At 43.6% G+C, this 16343-nt stretch overlaps 1 protein-coding gene across 1 annotated transcript in view; it reads right to left on the bottom strand.

The window, feature by feature from the left end:
- The window catches only part of GALNT17 (polypeptide N-acetylgalactosaminyltransferase 17), a gene marked incomplete at both ends in the record, with an annotated part of 470492 nt that overhangs the window by 222296 nt on the left and 231853 nt on the right, over positions 1-16343 (bottom strand). The window contains one exon of the mRNA XM_081255248.1: positions 12609-12775. Coding sequence (XP_081111374.1) covers positions 12609-12775 — 167 coding nt within the window. The remainder of the gene's footprint in view (positions 1-12608; positions 12776-16343) is intronic.

The raw sequence follows: 16343 nt of genomic DNA, 5'->3' as shown, positions 1-16343 counted from the left end.
ACCTTCTAGGGATCATGAATAACTTTCTTAGGATGTTACTAAAGGAAAAGACTGATGGATTTGACTATATAAAAATATAAATTTTATGCTTGTCTAAAAATACTGTAAACAAATTAAAGTGAAAGCTCAAATTGAGAGAAATATCTATGAAATGAATGTAAAAAGTTTTTAAATATATACAAAGTTCTTATAAATTAATAAGATAAATATTCCAATAGAAAAAAAATGAGTGTCATTATTATTGGGCAAACCCCTAAAAAAGAAATATGGTCAAATGTATGAAAAAATGTTCAATATCACTAATATTCAAAAAATGCACACCTAAAAATGATATGCCATTTTACACTCGTCAGAACAGCAAAGATGACAAAGATTAATAAGACTTGGTGTTGGTGAGGATACAGAGAAAGAGATAGTTTTGTATACTTTTCATGGGACAGTACACACATCTGGAGAACAAGTTATCAATTCCTATTAGAAGTTCCTAAAAATGAGTATGGAACTTCTGGGATAAGATAATAAATTTAACTCATGAATTGGACAAAAGTCACTGAAAACTACAATAAAGGGATTAAAAAAAATAAAATAAACCCATAACCTTCCAAGGGCAGAGAAGATACAAGACAAGACATCAACCATGAAGCTGGGGAGGCTGGAAAGCTGATTCACAGATGGACAGATGTGTCCGACCCCTCTGCTGTCAAACCCTGGAAGTCTAAGCACTCAGTATGTGTGTGTGTGTGTGTGTGTGTGTGTGTACATATATATAACAAACAATGTGAAATATTCCATTTTACTTTACAGTTCAGTGATATTAAGTACAATCACATTGTTGTGCAAGCACATTACCACCATCCATCTCCAGAACTTTTTCATCTTCCCAAACGGAAACTCTGTATGCATTAAGCACTAACTCCCCATTTTCCCTCCCCCAGCCCCTGGCTGCCTAATCACCTCTTAAGAAGTAATCATGAGCAGACAACAGGCTCGCGGGAAGGGAGAAAAAGCCTCCAAGGTGGGAGATAGAAACTAAATAACAAAGAAAAAAAGCACCTTCTGGAAACAGAATACACAGGGAAAAAACTGAAAAACAAAACATTATTAATATCCTCCAAGGGATCAGAAAACATATTGCTTCCATTAAATAAAAACAATATGCTATAAAAAGGAACTTTCAGAGAATAAAAATGAGGACCTGGAAGCAGAATCATGATAGCAGATATAAAAAACTGAATAGAATGGAAGGGAGATAAAATTGAAGAAAGCAAATATATCAGAGCAAAAAGATAAGGAAAGGTAAGCAAACAGAGAAAAGATAAGAAAATTGGGGGTTCAGTTTAGGAGGTTTAATAATGGAATACAGTGGGAGATGCTGAAAGAGATAACTAAGAAAAATGGGGAGGCATTATCAATTAAATATTCCAAGAAATTTTCTGAAAACTGACATTAGGTTCCAGATTGAAGCCACTGTATGACTCACACCAAGGCTCATCATTGTGAATTTCCAAACTCTGCAAACAAAATGAAGATTCAAGCTTCCAGAAAGGAAGGAAACATGCAAAAGATCAGGAATCAGGACTCTTTTGTTTCTTCTAGAAAACACTGAAAGACAGAAGATAATGGAGCAAACCCATCAATATTCTGAAAGAAGGTGATATCTAACTCAATCAGGCCATCATTCACACAGAAGATTAGGAAAAAGCTTTCTTCAGACATGGATAATCTCAAAAGATTTTATCTTCCTTGTAATATTTCTCAAGAAACTTCTAGATGTTGAGTTTCACCAAAATCAGTATGTAAACCAAGAAAGAGAGAGGCATGGGGTCCAACATAGGTGGGGGGCAAAGGAGGTCTCCAGGAGGATGGGGAAGGGAGATAGATACACCATGGCCAACCATCCACATGGGAGCAGTGTGGCTTGAGGCAGACGCATTGAGGGTTATCATTACTATCTCTCCTGCAACATGACCACACTTAAAGCTGAGGGTAGATCATCCGAATGAGTCTGGTCCCCATTCTTCCCTGTAATTAGATGTTCTGACCAGAGGCTGAGTAGGTTTGTGCTGGTTTTCCATGCCTGCTGCTTGGACCAGCTGAGGTCATTCATTTCATCCTTATGCTCTGACCTCCTCCTGAATGTAGGCAGTACGCCTTGATGAGGTCAGAACCAGAAAATAGAGGACACGTCATTCCATCTGTCCAGATTTTTGCCTTATACCCAGTACCTGGTTCACACGATAGCCCTGCCAGGTGCCCCCACTGGGGTAAGCCCTGTATTTCCCTGGGGTCATTGATGACCTAGCTGTCTCCCCCAGAAGAGGCTTTTGTAACTCTTAGGAAAGCACAAAGGTCAATTTCTTGTTCTTGACATGGTAGGATAATGAGTATTTATTAGTAAGTACTTTTTTTTTTAAATAAAGGAGTCAGACAAATGAACCTATTTATGAAACAGAAACAGACTCATGGACATAGAGAACAGACTTGTGGTTGCCAAGGGGGAGGGGCTAGGAGAAGGATGGAGTGGGAGGTTGGGGTTAGCAGATGGAAGCTGTTATATAGAGAATGGATAAACAACAAGGTCCTACTGTATAGCACAGAGAACTACATTCAGTATCCTATGATAAAGCATAATGGAAAAGAATATTTAAAAAATGTATACATACGTACAACTGAATCACTTTGTTGTAGAGAAGAAATTAACACAATCTTGTAAATCGACTATACTTCTATTTAAAAAAAGAAAAAAAATTTTTTTAATAAAGTAAAGGAGTCAGGAAGACTAAGCAAAAAACAAACAAAAAAAGGTATCCAGATTGGAAAGCAACACATAAAATCATCACTATTTGAAGAGGATATGAAAGGAGAACGGTAAGTTAGTCACTGGACTGACTGAGCTTATGGTCTCTGAGGGACACTGGGTAGTCACCTAGGAGACAGAGGACACACAAGCGTGGAGCTTGGGGGATGGCTTTGGAGGTACCCAGAATGTGCACAGTGGAGGAGGTTGCCCAGTGTATCCTGATGGTGAGAACCATGAGTGACCCCAACCGAAGCACAAAGCCGAGGAAAAGGACGACTGAAGGACAATCAGAAGACAGTGGTGCCAGGGCCTCCAGAGGAGAAAGATGCCAAGAAGGAAGCTGCCAGCAATGTCAGATGTGGCCGGATTGGAGAAGGAAAGTGCCCACTGGATGTGGTGAGCAGTGATCTTGCCTGACTGATTTCAATGTAATAATGCACAAAGGTAGGAAGAATTGCCTCTTACTTCGGATTAATTTAGGCTAATGTCAATATTCAAGCTGAATGAAACAAATGACGTGAAAAAACAAAAACTAAAAGGGAAAATCCCTGACTTGCCTGTGTACCCAGAGCCAGAGTTACCTGGCTTTATTCACACTTTCCCCAAGCTAGTCTTTTTTTTTTTTTGGTAAGTTCTTTAAAAACCTCTTTTTTCTTTTTTTTTAAATTTATTTTTTTATACAGCAGGTTCTATTAGTTATCTATTTTGTACATATTAGTGTATACATGTCAATCCCAATCTCCCAATTCATCCCACCACCACACCCCGACCACGCTTTCCCCCCTTGGTGTCCATACGTTTGTTCTCTACATCTGTGTCTCAATTTCTGCCCTGCAAACCGGTTCACTTGTACCATTTTTCTAGGTTCCACATATATATGTTAACATATGATATTTGTTTTCCTCTTTCTGACTTACTTCACTCTGTATGACAGTCTCTAGATCCATCCACATCTCTACAAATGACCCAATTTCATTCCTTTTTATGGCTGAGTAATATTCCATTGTATATATGTACCACATCTTCTTTATCCATTCATCTGTTGATGGGCATTTAGGTTGCTTCCATGACCTGGCTATTGTAAACAGTGCTGCAGTGAACATTGAGGTACATATGTCTTTTTGAATTATGGTTTTCTCTAGGTATATGCCCAGTAGTGGGATTGCTGGGTCATATGGTAATTCTATTTTTAGTTTTTTAAGGAACCTCCATACTGTTCTCCATAGTGGCTGTATCAATATACATTCCCACCAACAGTGCAAGAAGGTTCCCTTTTCTCCACACCCTCCCCAGCATTTGTTATTTGTAGATTTTCTGATGATGCCCATTCTAACTGATGTGAGGTGATGCCTCATTGTACTTTTGATTTGTATTTCTCTAATACTTAGTGATGCTGAGCAGCTTTTCATGTGCTTCTTGGCCATCTGTGTGTCTTCTTTGGAGAAATGTCTATTTAGGTCTTCTGCCCATTTTTGGATTGGGTTGTTTGTTTTTTTAATATTGAGCTGCATGAGCTGTTTATATATTTTGGAGATTAACCCTTTGTCTGTTGTTCATTTTCAAATATTTTCTCCCATTCTGAGGGTTTTATTTTCATCTGGTTTATAATTTCCTTTGCTGTGAAAAAGCTTTTAAGTTTCATTGGGTCCCATTTGTTTATTTTTGTTTTTATTTCCATTACTCTAGGAGGTGGGTCAAAAAAGATCTTGCTGTCATTTATGTCAAAGAGTGTTCTTCCTATGCTTTCCGCTAAGAGCTTTATAGTGTCCGGTTGTTAATCCAGTTTGAGTTTATTTTTGTGTATGGTGTTAGGGAGTGTTCTAATTTTATTCTTTCACATGTAGCTGTCCAGTTTTCCCAGCATCACTTACTGAAGAGACTGTCTTTTCTCCACTGTATATCCTTGCCTCCTCTGTCACAGATTAGTTGACCACAGGTGTGTGGGTTTATCTCTGGGCTTTCTATCCTGTTCCATTGATATATATTTCTGTTTTTGTGTCAGTACCATATTGTCTTGATTACTGTAGCTTTGTAGTATAGTCTGAAGTCAGGGAGTCTGATTTCTCCAGCTTTGTTTTTTTCCCTCAAAATTGCTTTGGCTATTTGGGGTCTTTTGTGTCTTGATACAAATTTTAAGACTTTTTTGTCTAGTTCTGTAAAAAATGCCACTAGTAATTTGATAGGGATTGCATTGAATCTGTAGATTGCTTTGGGTAGTACTGACTGTACACAATATTGATTCTTCCAATGCAAGATCATGGTATATCTCTCCATCTGTTTGTGTCTTCTTTAACTTCTTTCATCAGTGTCTTATAGTTTTCTGCATACAGGTCTTTTACCTCCTTATGTAGGTTTATTCCTAGGTATTTTTTTGTTGTTGTTGCAATGGTGAATGGGACTGTTTCCTTAATTTCTCTTTCTGATCTTTTGTTGTTAGCGTATAGGAACGCAAGAGATTTCTGTGCATTAATTTTGTATCCTGCAACTTTATTGATTAGCTCTAGTAGATTTCTGGTGGCATCTGTAGGATTTTCTACGTATAGTATCATGTCATCTACAAACAGTTACAGTTTTATTTCTTCTTTTCCAATTTGGATTCCTTTTATTTCTTTTTCTTCTCTGATTGCCATGGCTAAAACTTCCAAAACTATGTTGAATAATAGTGGCGAGAGTGGACATCCTTGTCTTGTTCCTGATCTTACAGGAAATGCTTTCAGTTTTTCACCATTGACTATGATGTTTGCTGTGGGTTTGTTGTATATGGCCTTTATTATGTTGAGGTAGGTTCCCTCTGTGCCCACTTTCTAGAGAGTTTTTATTATAAATGGATGTTGAGTTTCATCAAAAGCTTTTTCGGCATCTATTGAGACGATCATATGGTTTTTCTCCTTCAATTTGTTAATATGGTGTATCACATTGATTGATTTGCATACACTGAAGAATCCTTGCATCCCTGGGATAAATCCCACTTGATCATGGTGTATGATCCTTTTAATGTATTCTTGGATTCTGTTTGCTAGTAGTTTGTTGAGGATTTTTGCATCTATATTCATCAGTGATATTGGTCTGTAATTTTCTTTTTTTGTAGTATCTTTGTCTGGTTTTGGTATCAGGGTGATGGTGGCCTCGTAGAATGAGTTTGGGGGTATTCCTTCCTCTGCAGTTTTTTGGAAGAGTTTGAGAAGGATGGATGTTAGCTCTTCTCTAAATGTTTGATAGAATTCACCTGTGAAGCCATCTGGTCCTGGACTATTGTTTGTTGGAAGATTTCTAATCAGTTTCAATTTCATTACTTGTGATTGGTTGGTTCATATTTTCTATTTCTTCCTGGTTCAGTCTTGGAAGGTTATACCTTTCTAAGAATTTGTCCATTTCTTCCAGGTTGTCCATTTTATTGGCATACAGTTGCTTGTAGTAGTCTCTTATGATGCTTTGTATTTCTGTGGTGTCCGTTGTAACTTCTCCTTTTTCCTTTCTAATTTTAGTGATTTGTGTCCTCTCCCTCTTTTTGATGAGTCTGGCTAATGGTTTATCAATTTTGTTTATCTTCTCAAAGAACCAGCTTTTAGTCTTATTGATCTTTGTTATTTTTTTCTTTGTTTCTATTTCATTTATTTCTGCTCTGATCTTTATGATTTCTTTCCTTCTACTAACTGTGGGTTTTGTTTGTTCTTCTTTCTCTAGCTCCTTTAGGTGTAAGGTTAGATTGTTTATTTGAGATTTTTCTTGTTTCTTGAGGTAGGCTTGTATTGCTATAAACTTCCCTCTTAGAACTACTTTTGCTGCATCCCATAGGGTTTGGATCATCATGTTTTCATTTTCATTTGTCTCTAGGTATTTTTTGATTTCCTCTTTGATTTCCCCAGTGATCTCTTGGTTATTTAGGAATGTATTGTTTAGCCTCCACATGTTTGTGTTTTTTATGGTTTTCTTTCCTGTAATTGATTTCTAATCTCAGTGTTGTGGTCGGAAAAGATGCTTGATGTGATTTCTATTTTCTTAAATTTACCAAGGCTTGATTTGTGACCCAAGATGTAATCTATCCTGGAGCATGTTCCATGTGCACTCGAGAAAAAGTGTAATCTGCTCTGTTTGGATGGAATGTCCTATAAATATCAATTAAATCTATCTGGTCTATTGTGTCATTTAAAGCTTGTGTTTCCTTATTAATTTTCTGTCTGGATGATCTGTCCATTGGTGTGAGGTGTTAAAGTCCCCCACTATTATTGTGTTACTTTCAATTTCCTCTTTCATAACTGTTAGCATTTGCCTTATGTATTGAGGTGCCCCTATGTTGGGTGCATATATATTTATAATTGTTATATCTTCTTGGATTGATCCCTTGATCATTATGTAGTGTCCTTCCTTGTGTCTTGTAAATTCTTTATTTTAAAGTCAATTTTATCTGATATGAGTATTGTTACTCCAGCTTTCTTTTGATTTCCACTTGCATGGAATATCTTTTTCCATCCCCTCACTTTCAGTCTGTATGTGTCCCTAGGTCTGAAGTGGGTCTCTTGTAGACAGCATATATATGGGTCTTGTTCTTGTGTCCATTCAGCGAGCCCGTGTCTTTTGGTTGGAGCATTTAATCCATTCACATTGAAGGTAGTTATCAATATGTATGTTCCTATTACCACTTTTTAAATTATTTTGGGTGTTTTTGTAGGTCCTTTTCTTCTCTTGTGTTTCCCATTTAGAGAAGTTCCTTTAGCATCTGTTGTAGAGCTCGTTTGGTGGTGCTGAATTATCTTAGTTTTTGCTTGTCTGTAAAGCTTTTGATTTCTCTGTTGAATCTGAATAAGATCCTTACCAGGTAGAGTAATCTTGGTTGTAGGTTCTTCCCTTTCATCCCTTTAAATATATTGTGCCACTCCCTTATGGCTTGTAGAGTTTCTGCTGAGAAATCAGTGGTTAACCTTATGGGAGTTCCCTTGCATGTTATTTGTCATTTTTCCCTTGCTGCTTTTAATAATTTTTCATTGTCTTTAATCGTTGTCAATTTGATTACTATGTGTCTCGGCGTGTTTCTCCTTGGGTTCATCCTGCCTGGGACTCTCTGCGCTCCCTGGACTTGGATGGCTATTTCTTTTCCCATGTTAGGGAAGTTTTCGACTGTAATCTCTTCAAATATTTTCTCAGGTCCTTTCCTCTCTCTTCTTCTGGGACCCCTATAATGCAAATGTTGGTGTGCTTAATGTTGTCCCAGAGGTTTCTTAGGCTGTCTTCATTTCTTTTCATTCTTTTTTCTTTATTCTGTTCCGTGGCAGTGATTTCCACCATTCTGTCTTCCAGGTCACTTATCCATTCTTCTGCCTCAGTTATTCTGCTAACTGATTCCTTCTAGTGTATTTTTCATTTCAGTTATTGTATTGTTCATCTCTGTTTGTTTGTTCTTTAATTCTTCTAGGTCTTTGTTAAACATTTCTTGCATCTTCTTGATCTTTGCCTCCAATCATTTTCCAAGGTCCTGGATCATCTTCACTATTATTATTCTGAATTCTTTTTCTGGAAGGTTGCCTATCTCCACCTCATTTAGTTGTTTTTCTGGGGTTTTATCTTGTTCCTTCATCTGGGTACATACTCTTCTGCCTTTTCATTTTGTCTATCTTTCTGTGAATGTGGTTATCATTCCACAGGCTGCAGGATTGTAGTTCTTCTTGCTTCTGCTGTCTGTCCTCTGAAAAGCCTCTTCTTCCTTGAATGTATGTGATAACATGGAAGTGGAGGGCTGCAGTTTCCACCTGAGCCATTCTTTTTTTTTTTTTTCTGTATGTGGGCCTCTCACTGTTGTGGCCTCTTCCATTGCGGGGCACAGGCTCCGGACGCGCAGGCCCAGCGGCCATGGCTCACAGACCCAGCCGCTCCGCGGCACGTGGGATCCTCCCGGGCCGGGGCACGAACCCCTGTCCCCTGCATCAGCAGGCGGACTCTCAACCACTGCGCCACCAGGGAGGCCCTCACCTGAGCCATTCTTGACTAGCCGGAGAATGGACCATTCTACCCTCATTAAAATGATGGTTGCAGAATTTTTTCTTAATAAAAAGGGAGGTATTGTGCTTCACAGTTCAGAGGAGAAAAAAAAATAACATTAACTTGTTTTTACTATAGGATCTTAACGTAAAACATGCATTGAAAAAAAGAGGGTGAGAACACAGGCAAATGAGCAGTTGCTTCTGGTTAGTCTCTTCAGTATTTGTTTTTGTCCAATTATATGTGCTTTTTGATAAATTCAAATGTCCCTACAAAGAGCGTGATTACCTTTAAGATCAGAAAAAAAAATTGGTTAAGGCTGGAAAAAAACTGTTTTAATCAAATTCAAACAGAAGGTAAGCAGGGATAACAATATTAATGTTAGACAAACTAAATTCAAGGCAGGGGGAAAAAAGTATGCTTTTAAGATAAAGGGAGCATTACACAATGGTAACAACCACTGCTAATAGTGAAGCCATTTAGATACAAATCTACAGTTGCCAAAGAAACTGACAACAAGATACAGAAATCAAACATTATTAGGAACACAGGAAGGAGTAGTCATTGTAGGAGGAGATGTTAAAACACCACTATCAAAAAGACTTAAAAAAATAAACTCATAGTCTAGCTAAACACACAAAGCTGATGTATGGCAGGAATTCAATTTTATGATTATAGAGTAGGGGTATCTTTTCAAGTGTGTATAGAACATATACAAAATTTGTTAATACTAGTCACAAAGAAAAAAAATGTTAACTCCCTCTTCCAATTAAAGAGAAGGCACTCCTAGCCTGGAGAAAATATAGAGGCTAGAGCTGGGGAAAGAAAACAGGGAAACGATATTAAGGTAGTCCACTCTGGGTTCCCCAGGTATCTCGGGGGACAGGGGAGGATGAATGGGAATTAACCTTATGATCAGACTGAAACAAATACCTCTTCCCTACTTTTTCTCACCCATTAAACATCTTCATTTAGGCCTGAAGTGTGAACCACTTAACCCAGTGGGTCTCAAAGTGTGGTCCCTACACCAGCAGCATCACTGGAGAACTAGTGAGAAATGCAAATTCTCAGACCCACCCCAGACCTCTTGATGCAGAACTTCCTCCAGGTCAGGGTTCCAGGAGGTTCTGATGTGAAAGAATCTGATGCTAGAGGTGTATACAAATACCCCAGCGCCCTCACCCTTGAGCAGGTCAACTCTTGGGGGGTGGGTTTTACGCTGGCTTTGCCTTCCCTTCCTTATCCTATTTCCCCACTCCTCTAATGATGCACTTTACCTCCCAAATAAACGAATGCACTCAAATCTTAGTTTCAGGGGCTGTTCTGGGGGAACCCACACTAAGACATCTACTGGAGACCCCCATTCTCACAGAGTTTGTGTTCTGGTTGAGACTGACCTGTTCTTCCATTTCTTCCTCTTGGGCTGGGTCTGCTGAGATTTCCTCAGGGAAAGGAGCCCCACTGGTAGTGAGTCCTCACCCCAATTCAGTCCAGCACTTACTGTTTGCTTTCTTCTCTGGGTCTGCTAGCTCTTCTCTGCACCACCTCTGGTCACTTTGTTGCCTGCCCCTGCTAGCCCTTTCCCAGCCCTATTCAGGTTCATCATTTACTCCCTGGCTGGGTTGTAACAGGGAAGAACAAATCTGACTCCATATTAGATCTGTTCCTTTTACTTTAACCTTTGTGCTCTGTTGCCTGTGTTTAGTCATGCTGGCTCTTCACCTCTTGTAAAAGAATGTTGCCTTTAGCCTGATATACAGGATAGTCTATTTTCAAGGCTCTGACCTTTAAGGGTATAACATTTTTCCATTCATGTAGTCATAAAGAGTTGCAGAACAGAATAACATTTGTCTTGGAGGTTTAGAGGAACATCCTGACCTGGCCTACATGGACAACTACAAGAACAAAGGATTCTGACACCGAGAAGTTTGCAGCAACTAATCATGGCCTTTAAAAGTGCTTTGCTGAAATCCTTCAAGGAGTTTGGGTGGTTTTTTGGCATGAGCCACCTGTCTCCTTGAATGGCCCTGCAATAAACCTTTCTCTGCTCCAAACCCTGACGTTTCGGTTTGTTTGGCCTCACTGTGAGTTGGGCACACGAACTTGTATTCGGTAATAGGGTGAGACTCACCCTGGCTACCAGCCAGGCCCGGTGAAACCAAGTCCTGCCCAGTACTGGGAGTCCAGCTATGAAAGGCACAGTGATCTCATGTGCTATGTGCTACAGGAGGATACAGGGAGCTGAGGCAGCACAGAGCAAGGGTCTTAGGATGTCAGCAAAGGAATCTCCCAGGAAGTGACACATAGGGGACACCCGGGGGACGAGAGGGATTTAGCCAGCAAACGGAGGGAGGAAGTAGGACTCAGGATTCCCTGCAGAGGGTTTGGAAGTACTGCTGAAGCCAGAGGTCTGCAGGGGCACACAGAGAGGCTGCAGAGAAGGCCACTGTTAGCCATGACTTTGCCGGCTGACTTAGAGGCTTCAGGGAACTGAAAGAACCTCCTTCTCCCAAGAAGACTCTCAACGTAAGTTTTAAAATAAGGATGTGAAAAATCCAGCAAATGAACCATTAGTCCTCAACATTTGGAGGCCCGGGAGATGGTGGTGCCCTGATGGGTGTAATGCTGGGTCCAGACCCACTCAAACACTTCACTGGTAACAATCAGCTGGTTCAGAAGGGTCAGGGGGACTTCAACTCCTGGGCCGATGAAACGTGAGCTCATTGGAGCTCCTGAAGATACTCAGGTTTCCAACAGGACCCATGACACTGTCCTGCCCTTCCTCACCCTCTCCTGACCAGGGAGCACGGGGTAATCTTCTACTGATCACACCGAGAGCAAGGGGTTCAGCGTGATCCTAATCTTTCAGGTGCTCTGAAGATAAGCCTCCTTGGCCTTAAGCATGCACACTGGCTGTCTTTCTTTGATGTCATCGGCTTGTGTGGGTTTCTCCCTGCAGTGAATTTTTTAGGCTGGGATCCAACACAAAGGTACAATTAGCCAAAGCAACCCCCCTACCACCACTTTCACACTAGGCCTCCGTCTCCAAGGACCTCAAAGGAGTTTTGATATTGTCATATAACAAATATAAAAAGTATTTGTTATATTTTTTAACTGAGCCGTCATTCCTAGTAGAACTGAACTCCTAAAGACATGCAAACTGGGCTTCCCTGGTGGCGCAGTGGTTGAGAGTCCACCTGCCGATGCAGGGGATACGGGTTCGTGCCCTGGTCCGGGAGGATCCCGCTTACCGTGGAGCGGCTGGGCCCGTGAGCCATGGCCGCTGAGCCTGCGCGTCTGGAGCCTGTGCTCCGCAACGGGAGAGGCCACAACAGTGAGAGGCCCACGTACCGCAAAAAAAAAAAAAAAAAAAAGACCTGCAAACCCTGTGCATTTCTACTGACAGTCACTTTGGCCACAGTGGCCCAGAGAGGAATTCTGATGTACGAACAACAGATCCCATCACAAGACAGAATTTCCCTTTTTCTTCTGCCTCTGGGAAAAGGACCAAGGAGATGGGATGGGGGGTGGGGATTGCGGAGGAATTCAGCTCTTCAGTGTCATCTGCTTTCGGTAATGTGAAGAGGGGAAACGAGTCCAGACACATAACCAGTAGCTTATTCTTAAAAGCCCTAGAGGACTCAGGGACTAATTACCTAGTGTTACCTGGATTTCTTCCCCCCAAAACAGCCCCCCATTCTCCAGCTATGCCCCAGGGACAGGAGACAAAGTCACTTGGGCTCAGGATGGAATGAAAGTGACCCTTCCCCCCGCTGGCCTCGTGTGCTTGCACTGTCTTCTCCAACAATTGCATGCAGGTTGGCGGCCCCCGTACCTTCATCACTGTTGTCATCCACCAGGATGATTTCCTTCAGCAGGTGGGTCGGCGTGTGGTTGACCGCGCTGTGAACTGACCGCAGGATCACTGACAGGGCCTCGTTCACGAAGATAAATATGATGGATATCTGGGGCAGCCCCTCGGGGTACTTCAGCTCCTTACACCTGGGGGAAGACAGCAGGAGACAGCAGAGTCAGGAAGGGGCAAGGCACGGGCACTGCAGCTGCACATGGTAAAGCCGTCAGCCCAGTCCTGGTACACGTCCTCCCAAGGTGAGAATCGTTGGTTCCCTCTTGGCCTCTCCTGGCTCATATCTGAGAATAAAACCTAAGGAGGAGACAGTTAAGAAATCCAGGGCTTCCCTGGTGGCGCAGTGGTTGAGAGTCCGCCTGCCAATGCAGGGGACACGGGTTCGTGCCCCGGTCCGGGAAGATCCCACGTGCCGCAGAGCGGCTGCGCCCGTGAGCCACGGCCACTGAGCCTACGCGTCTGGAGCCTGTGCTCCACAACGGCAGAGGCCACAACAGTGAGAGGCCCACGTATGGCAAAAAAAAAAAAAAAGAAATCCAGCTCCACTTCTCCCAAATGTACCACCCCACAGGAATGAGAAGCATCAGTCTTGGGCACACATCGACTGTTTCCCAGGCTGCCACGCCCACACATACCCCCTGGTCTCACTTCGGCGCACACCTGCCCGACTTCCCACTCCAGGCTCCTGCATTTCCTTCCTCGGAGCCCGCTTTGCTGCCTTCTGAGCAACTGCCTCACCCCCATCATTTCTCATCCAGAGGCAGCTGGGAGAGGATGTATAAATACCCCAGCTCCCTCAGCCCTTGAGGTGGTTGACTCTGAGGGGTGGGTTTTACACTGGCTCCCAGAGTTTCCCCCAGTGGGATTAAGCTCCATCACCCACGGGAGCAATCTGCATAAGACCCTCTTTTGGGGACACCTTCCCTTCTCAGTCCTACTTCCCCTTAGTGGAGCTCTCTTCATTGCCCATATAAACTAATGCACTCAAATCTTTGTTTCAGGGTCTGCTTCTGGGAGAACCCAAACTAAGACATCTATCGGACCTACCAAGTACCCAGCACTGTACAGGAGACCTTTGCTCTCATGGAGCTTACACTCTGGGAAAAGACATGAAACACATGAAATTTATCATCATCAAGGAAGAGGGGCCTCTACCTGCTAGGACTGTGCTGCCTGACACACCCTAACTCTTCTTGCAAGCGTTCCTAGAATCACCCTGGGGACTGGAAATGTGATCACCTGCCTAAGAGGTCCTCCCTTCTAATATCCAACAACTCCCCCATACCAGAAGACAGGGTGAAAGAGAAGAATGTTTTTCATCCAGGCTGGACTCGGGGGCGTAGGGCTTGGGCCTCCCTGGGGGCGCCCAGTGATGTAAGAGATGACTGGTACCCAGGGAACCAGCTCTGCATGACTCAGTGATGGAAGCACCAGCACTCTGTCCTGGGAGCACTAGGGAATTTGGTTTTATGCACAGTCTGAGCCACATCAGAAATACCAAGTGGAAACAGAGCAGAATGGAATACAGAGCTAGTGCATTTCAACGCACCCCCCTCCTCTCTGTGTGAGACTGTACAGTATACGGCACAAATGTGTTCCAGAGCAAAACAAAGGGAACAAGATGAAGGGATGGAGTGAAAGGGAAGCAGCACTGAAGAGAGAGCAAGAAATACAGCTGTTTTTTTATGCTGAACAGCTTGGGCTGTGTTGGGCCATATTAATCATGTAGGCAATTTTCAGAAGAAAATAAAGTTTTGTTACAATATGCATTTGTGTCTCCTAGAGGAGACCGTCCAGGGATCCATTGATCACGCAGCCTCATTTTTACCTCGATGCTGTAAATTCACTTCTGGGGGCTGCTGAGGAGATTAGAATGGTTATTGATGGGCTCGCGGGCAGTTGGCGGGGATCATCTCATTTACTGCGTGGTGAGCCGGGGGAGGAGGGCACATCCCAGAAGGTCCCTCGGAGCCTCCCTGACAGGGCCGGCAGCCATCCTGAGCCTGGCAGGCCAGCAGCTGCTCCTTCTCGGCCCGTTCCTCACCACACACGCGAGCACCCCGCCCGTACACACGTACCTACTCTGACATGCACTCCTGGGCCTGGTTTCTTTCTTTCTTTCTTTCTTTTTTGGCTGCACCACTTGGCATTTGGGATCTTAGTTCCCTGACCAGGGATCAAACCCATGCCCCCTGCATCGGAAGCGGGGAGTCTTAACCACTGGACCACCAGGGAAGTCTCAGGGCCTTTTTTTTTTTTTTTTTTTTTTGCAGTACGCGGGCCTCTCACTGTTGCGGCCTCTCCCGTTGTGGAGCACAGGCTCCGGATGCGCAGGCTCAGCGGCCATGGCTCACGGGCCCAGCCGCTCCGCGGCACATGGGATCCTCCTGGACTGGGGCACGAACCCATATCCCCTGCATCGGCAGGCAGACTCTCAACCACTGCGCCACCAGGGAGGCCCGGGCCTTTTGTTTTTAAACAGATTCTGGCCCTTGAAATTAAGAAGACAAAAGGCCAAACTGCATCGTACCAGCACCGTCTTCTCCAGCTACAGGCAATGAGGTCAGGCTGCCATTAAGGCTGAGTGGTGGGTTAAGCCTCTTGGCCGGAGCAGGCAATTCCCTCTGCTGAGATGGGACTCGTGGGCCCCCGGTCCTGCCCCTTCACGGTCAAGGTGGCCATTCAGTAAATCATGGGGGAATCTCAGAAGCAGGAAGCTCTCTGCCACACATTGAACCTGTCACCCTGGGCACAGTGCTCATGTTTCTTTCATCTCTAAAACCGTCAAGGGCTTCCCTGGTGGCACAGTGGTTGAGAGTCCACCTGCCGATGCAGGGGACACGGGTTCGTGCTCCGGTCCGAGAAGATCCCACGTGCCGTGGAGCGGCTGGGCCCGTGAGCCATGGCTACTGAGCCTGCGCGTCTGGAGCCTGTGCTCCGCAACGGGAGAGGCCACAACAGTGAGAGGCCCGCGTACCGCAAAAAAAACTGTCAAAATAATCCTCACTGTATTTAGTTCTAGGTGCCTGGCTAAGGTCCTCATAAGGATCAGGTGAGACCAGCCTTTGAGAGCCCTGGAAAAATGCAATGTACCAACCAATGGAAAGACCAGCCTGCCTGCCCGGCCCCTCCACCCTCCCTCCTGCCTCCTCTGATCCCTTTTGTAGATTTCCCATTACCATGGGCCAGGCTTCCAGAGTTTTCACTCAACCCAGACCCTGCAGGACCCACCCAGGACTCTGCTCCCCACAAGGGCTCTGGGCTCCAACCTCGCCCAGCTCACAGCGATTCACCTTTCCTGCGCCCAACATCTCAGGGTTTCCCAATAGGCAGACAATATGAATACGGTCATTATCAAAATCAACATGGTTTTGTTGCTGTAGAGAGGCAGACTCTACCTTAAAAAAATCTCTAAGCCTGGCTTACGGCCTGATCTGCAGGAGAGGCCACAATATGCTGGAGAAATAGAAAACTGAGGCCATAAAGCACCTGCTGTAAAGAGGAGGCATAGACTGAAACATACATTACTTCTGATCAGACACCCAAGGCCCAAGGCAGCAGATGAGTGCGGGAAGGGAGATCAAGGATGGATGATGAAAAGGAAACAGGGAGGCCACACAGGCCTGAGAAATACTAGAGACTGCACAGAGGAAGAGAACAGGTATGGCTCCTGCCCCTGGAGTTGACGCTGGACCAATCCTC

Source organism: Mesoplodon bidens, assembly GCF_964165515.1.
Source record: "Mesoplodon bidens genome assembly, chromosome: 15".
Taxonomy (NCBI): Eukaryota; Metazoa; Chordata; class Mammalia; order Artiodactyla; family Ziphiidae; genus Mesoplodon; species Mesoplodon bidens.
This window is presented reverse-complemented; position numbering and strand designations above follow the sequence as displayed.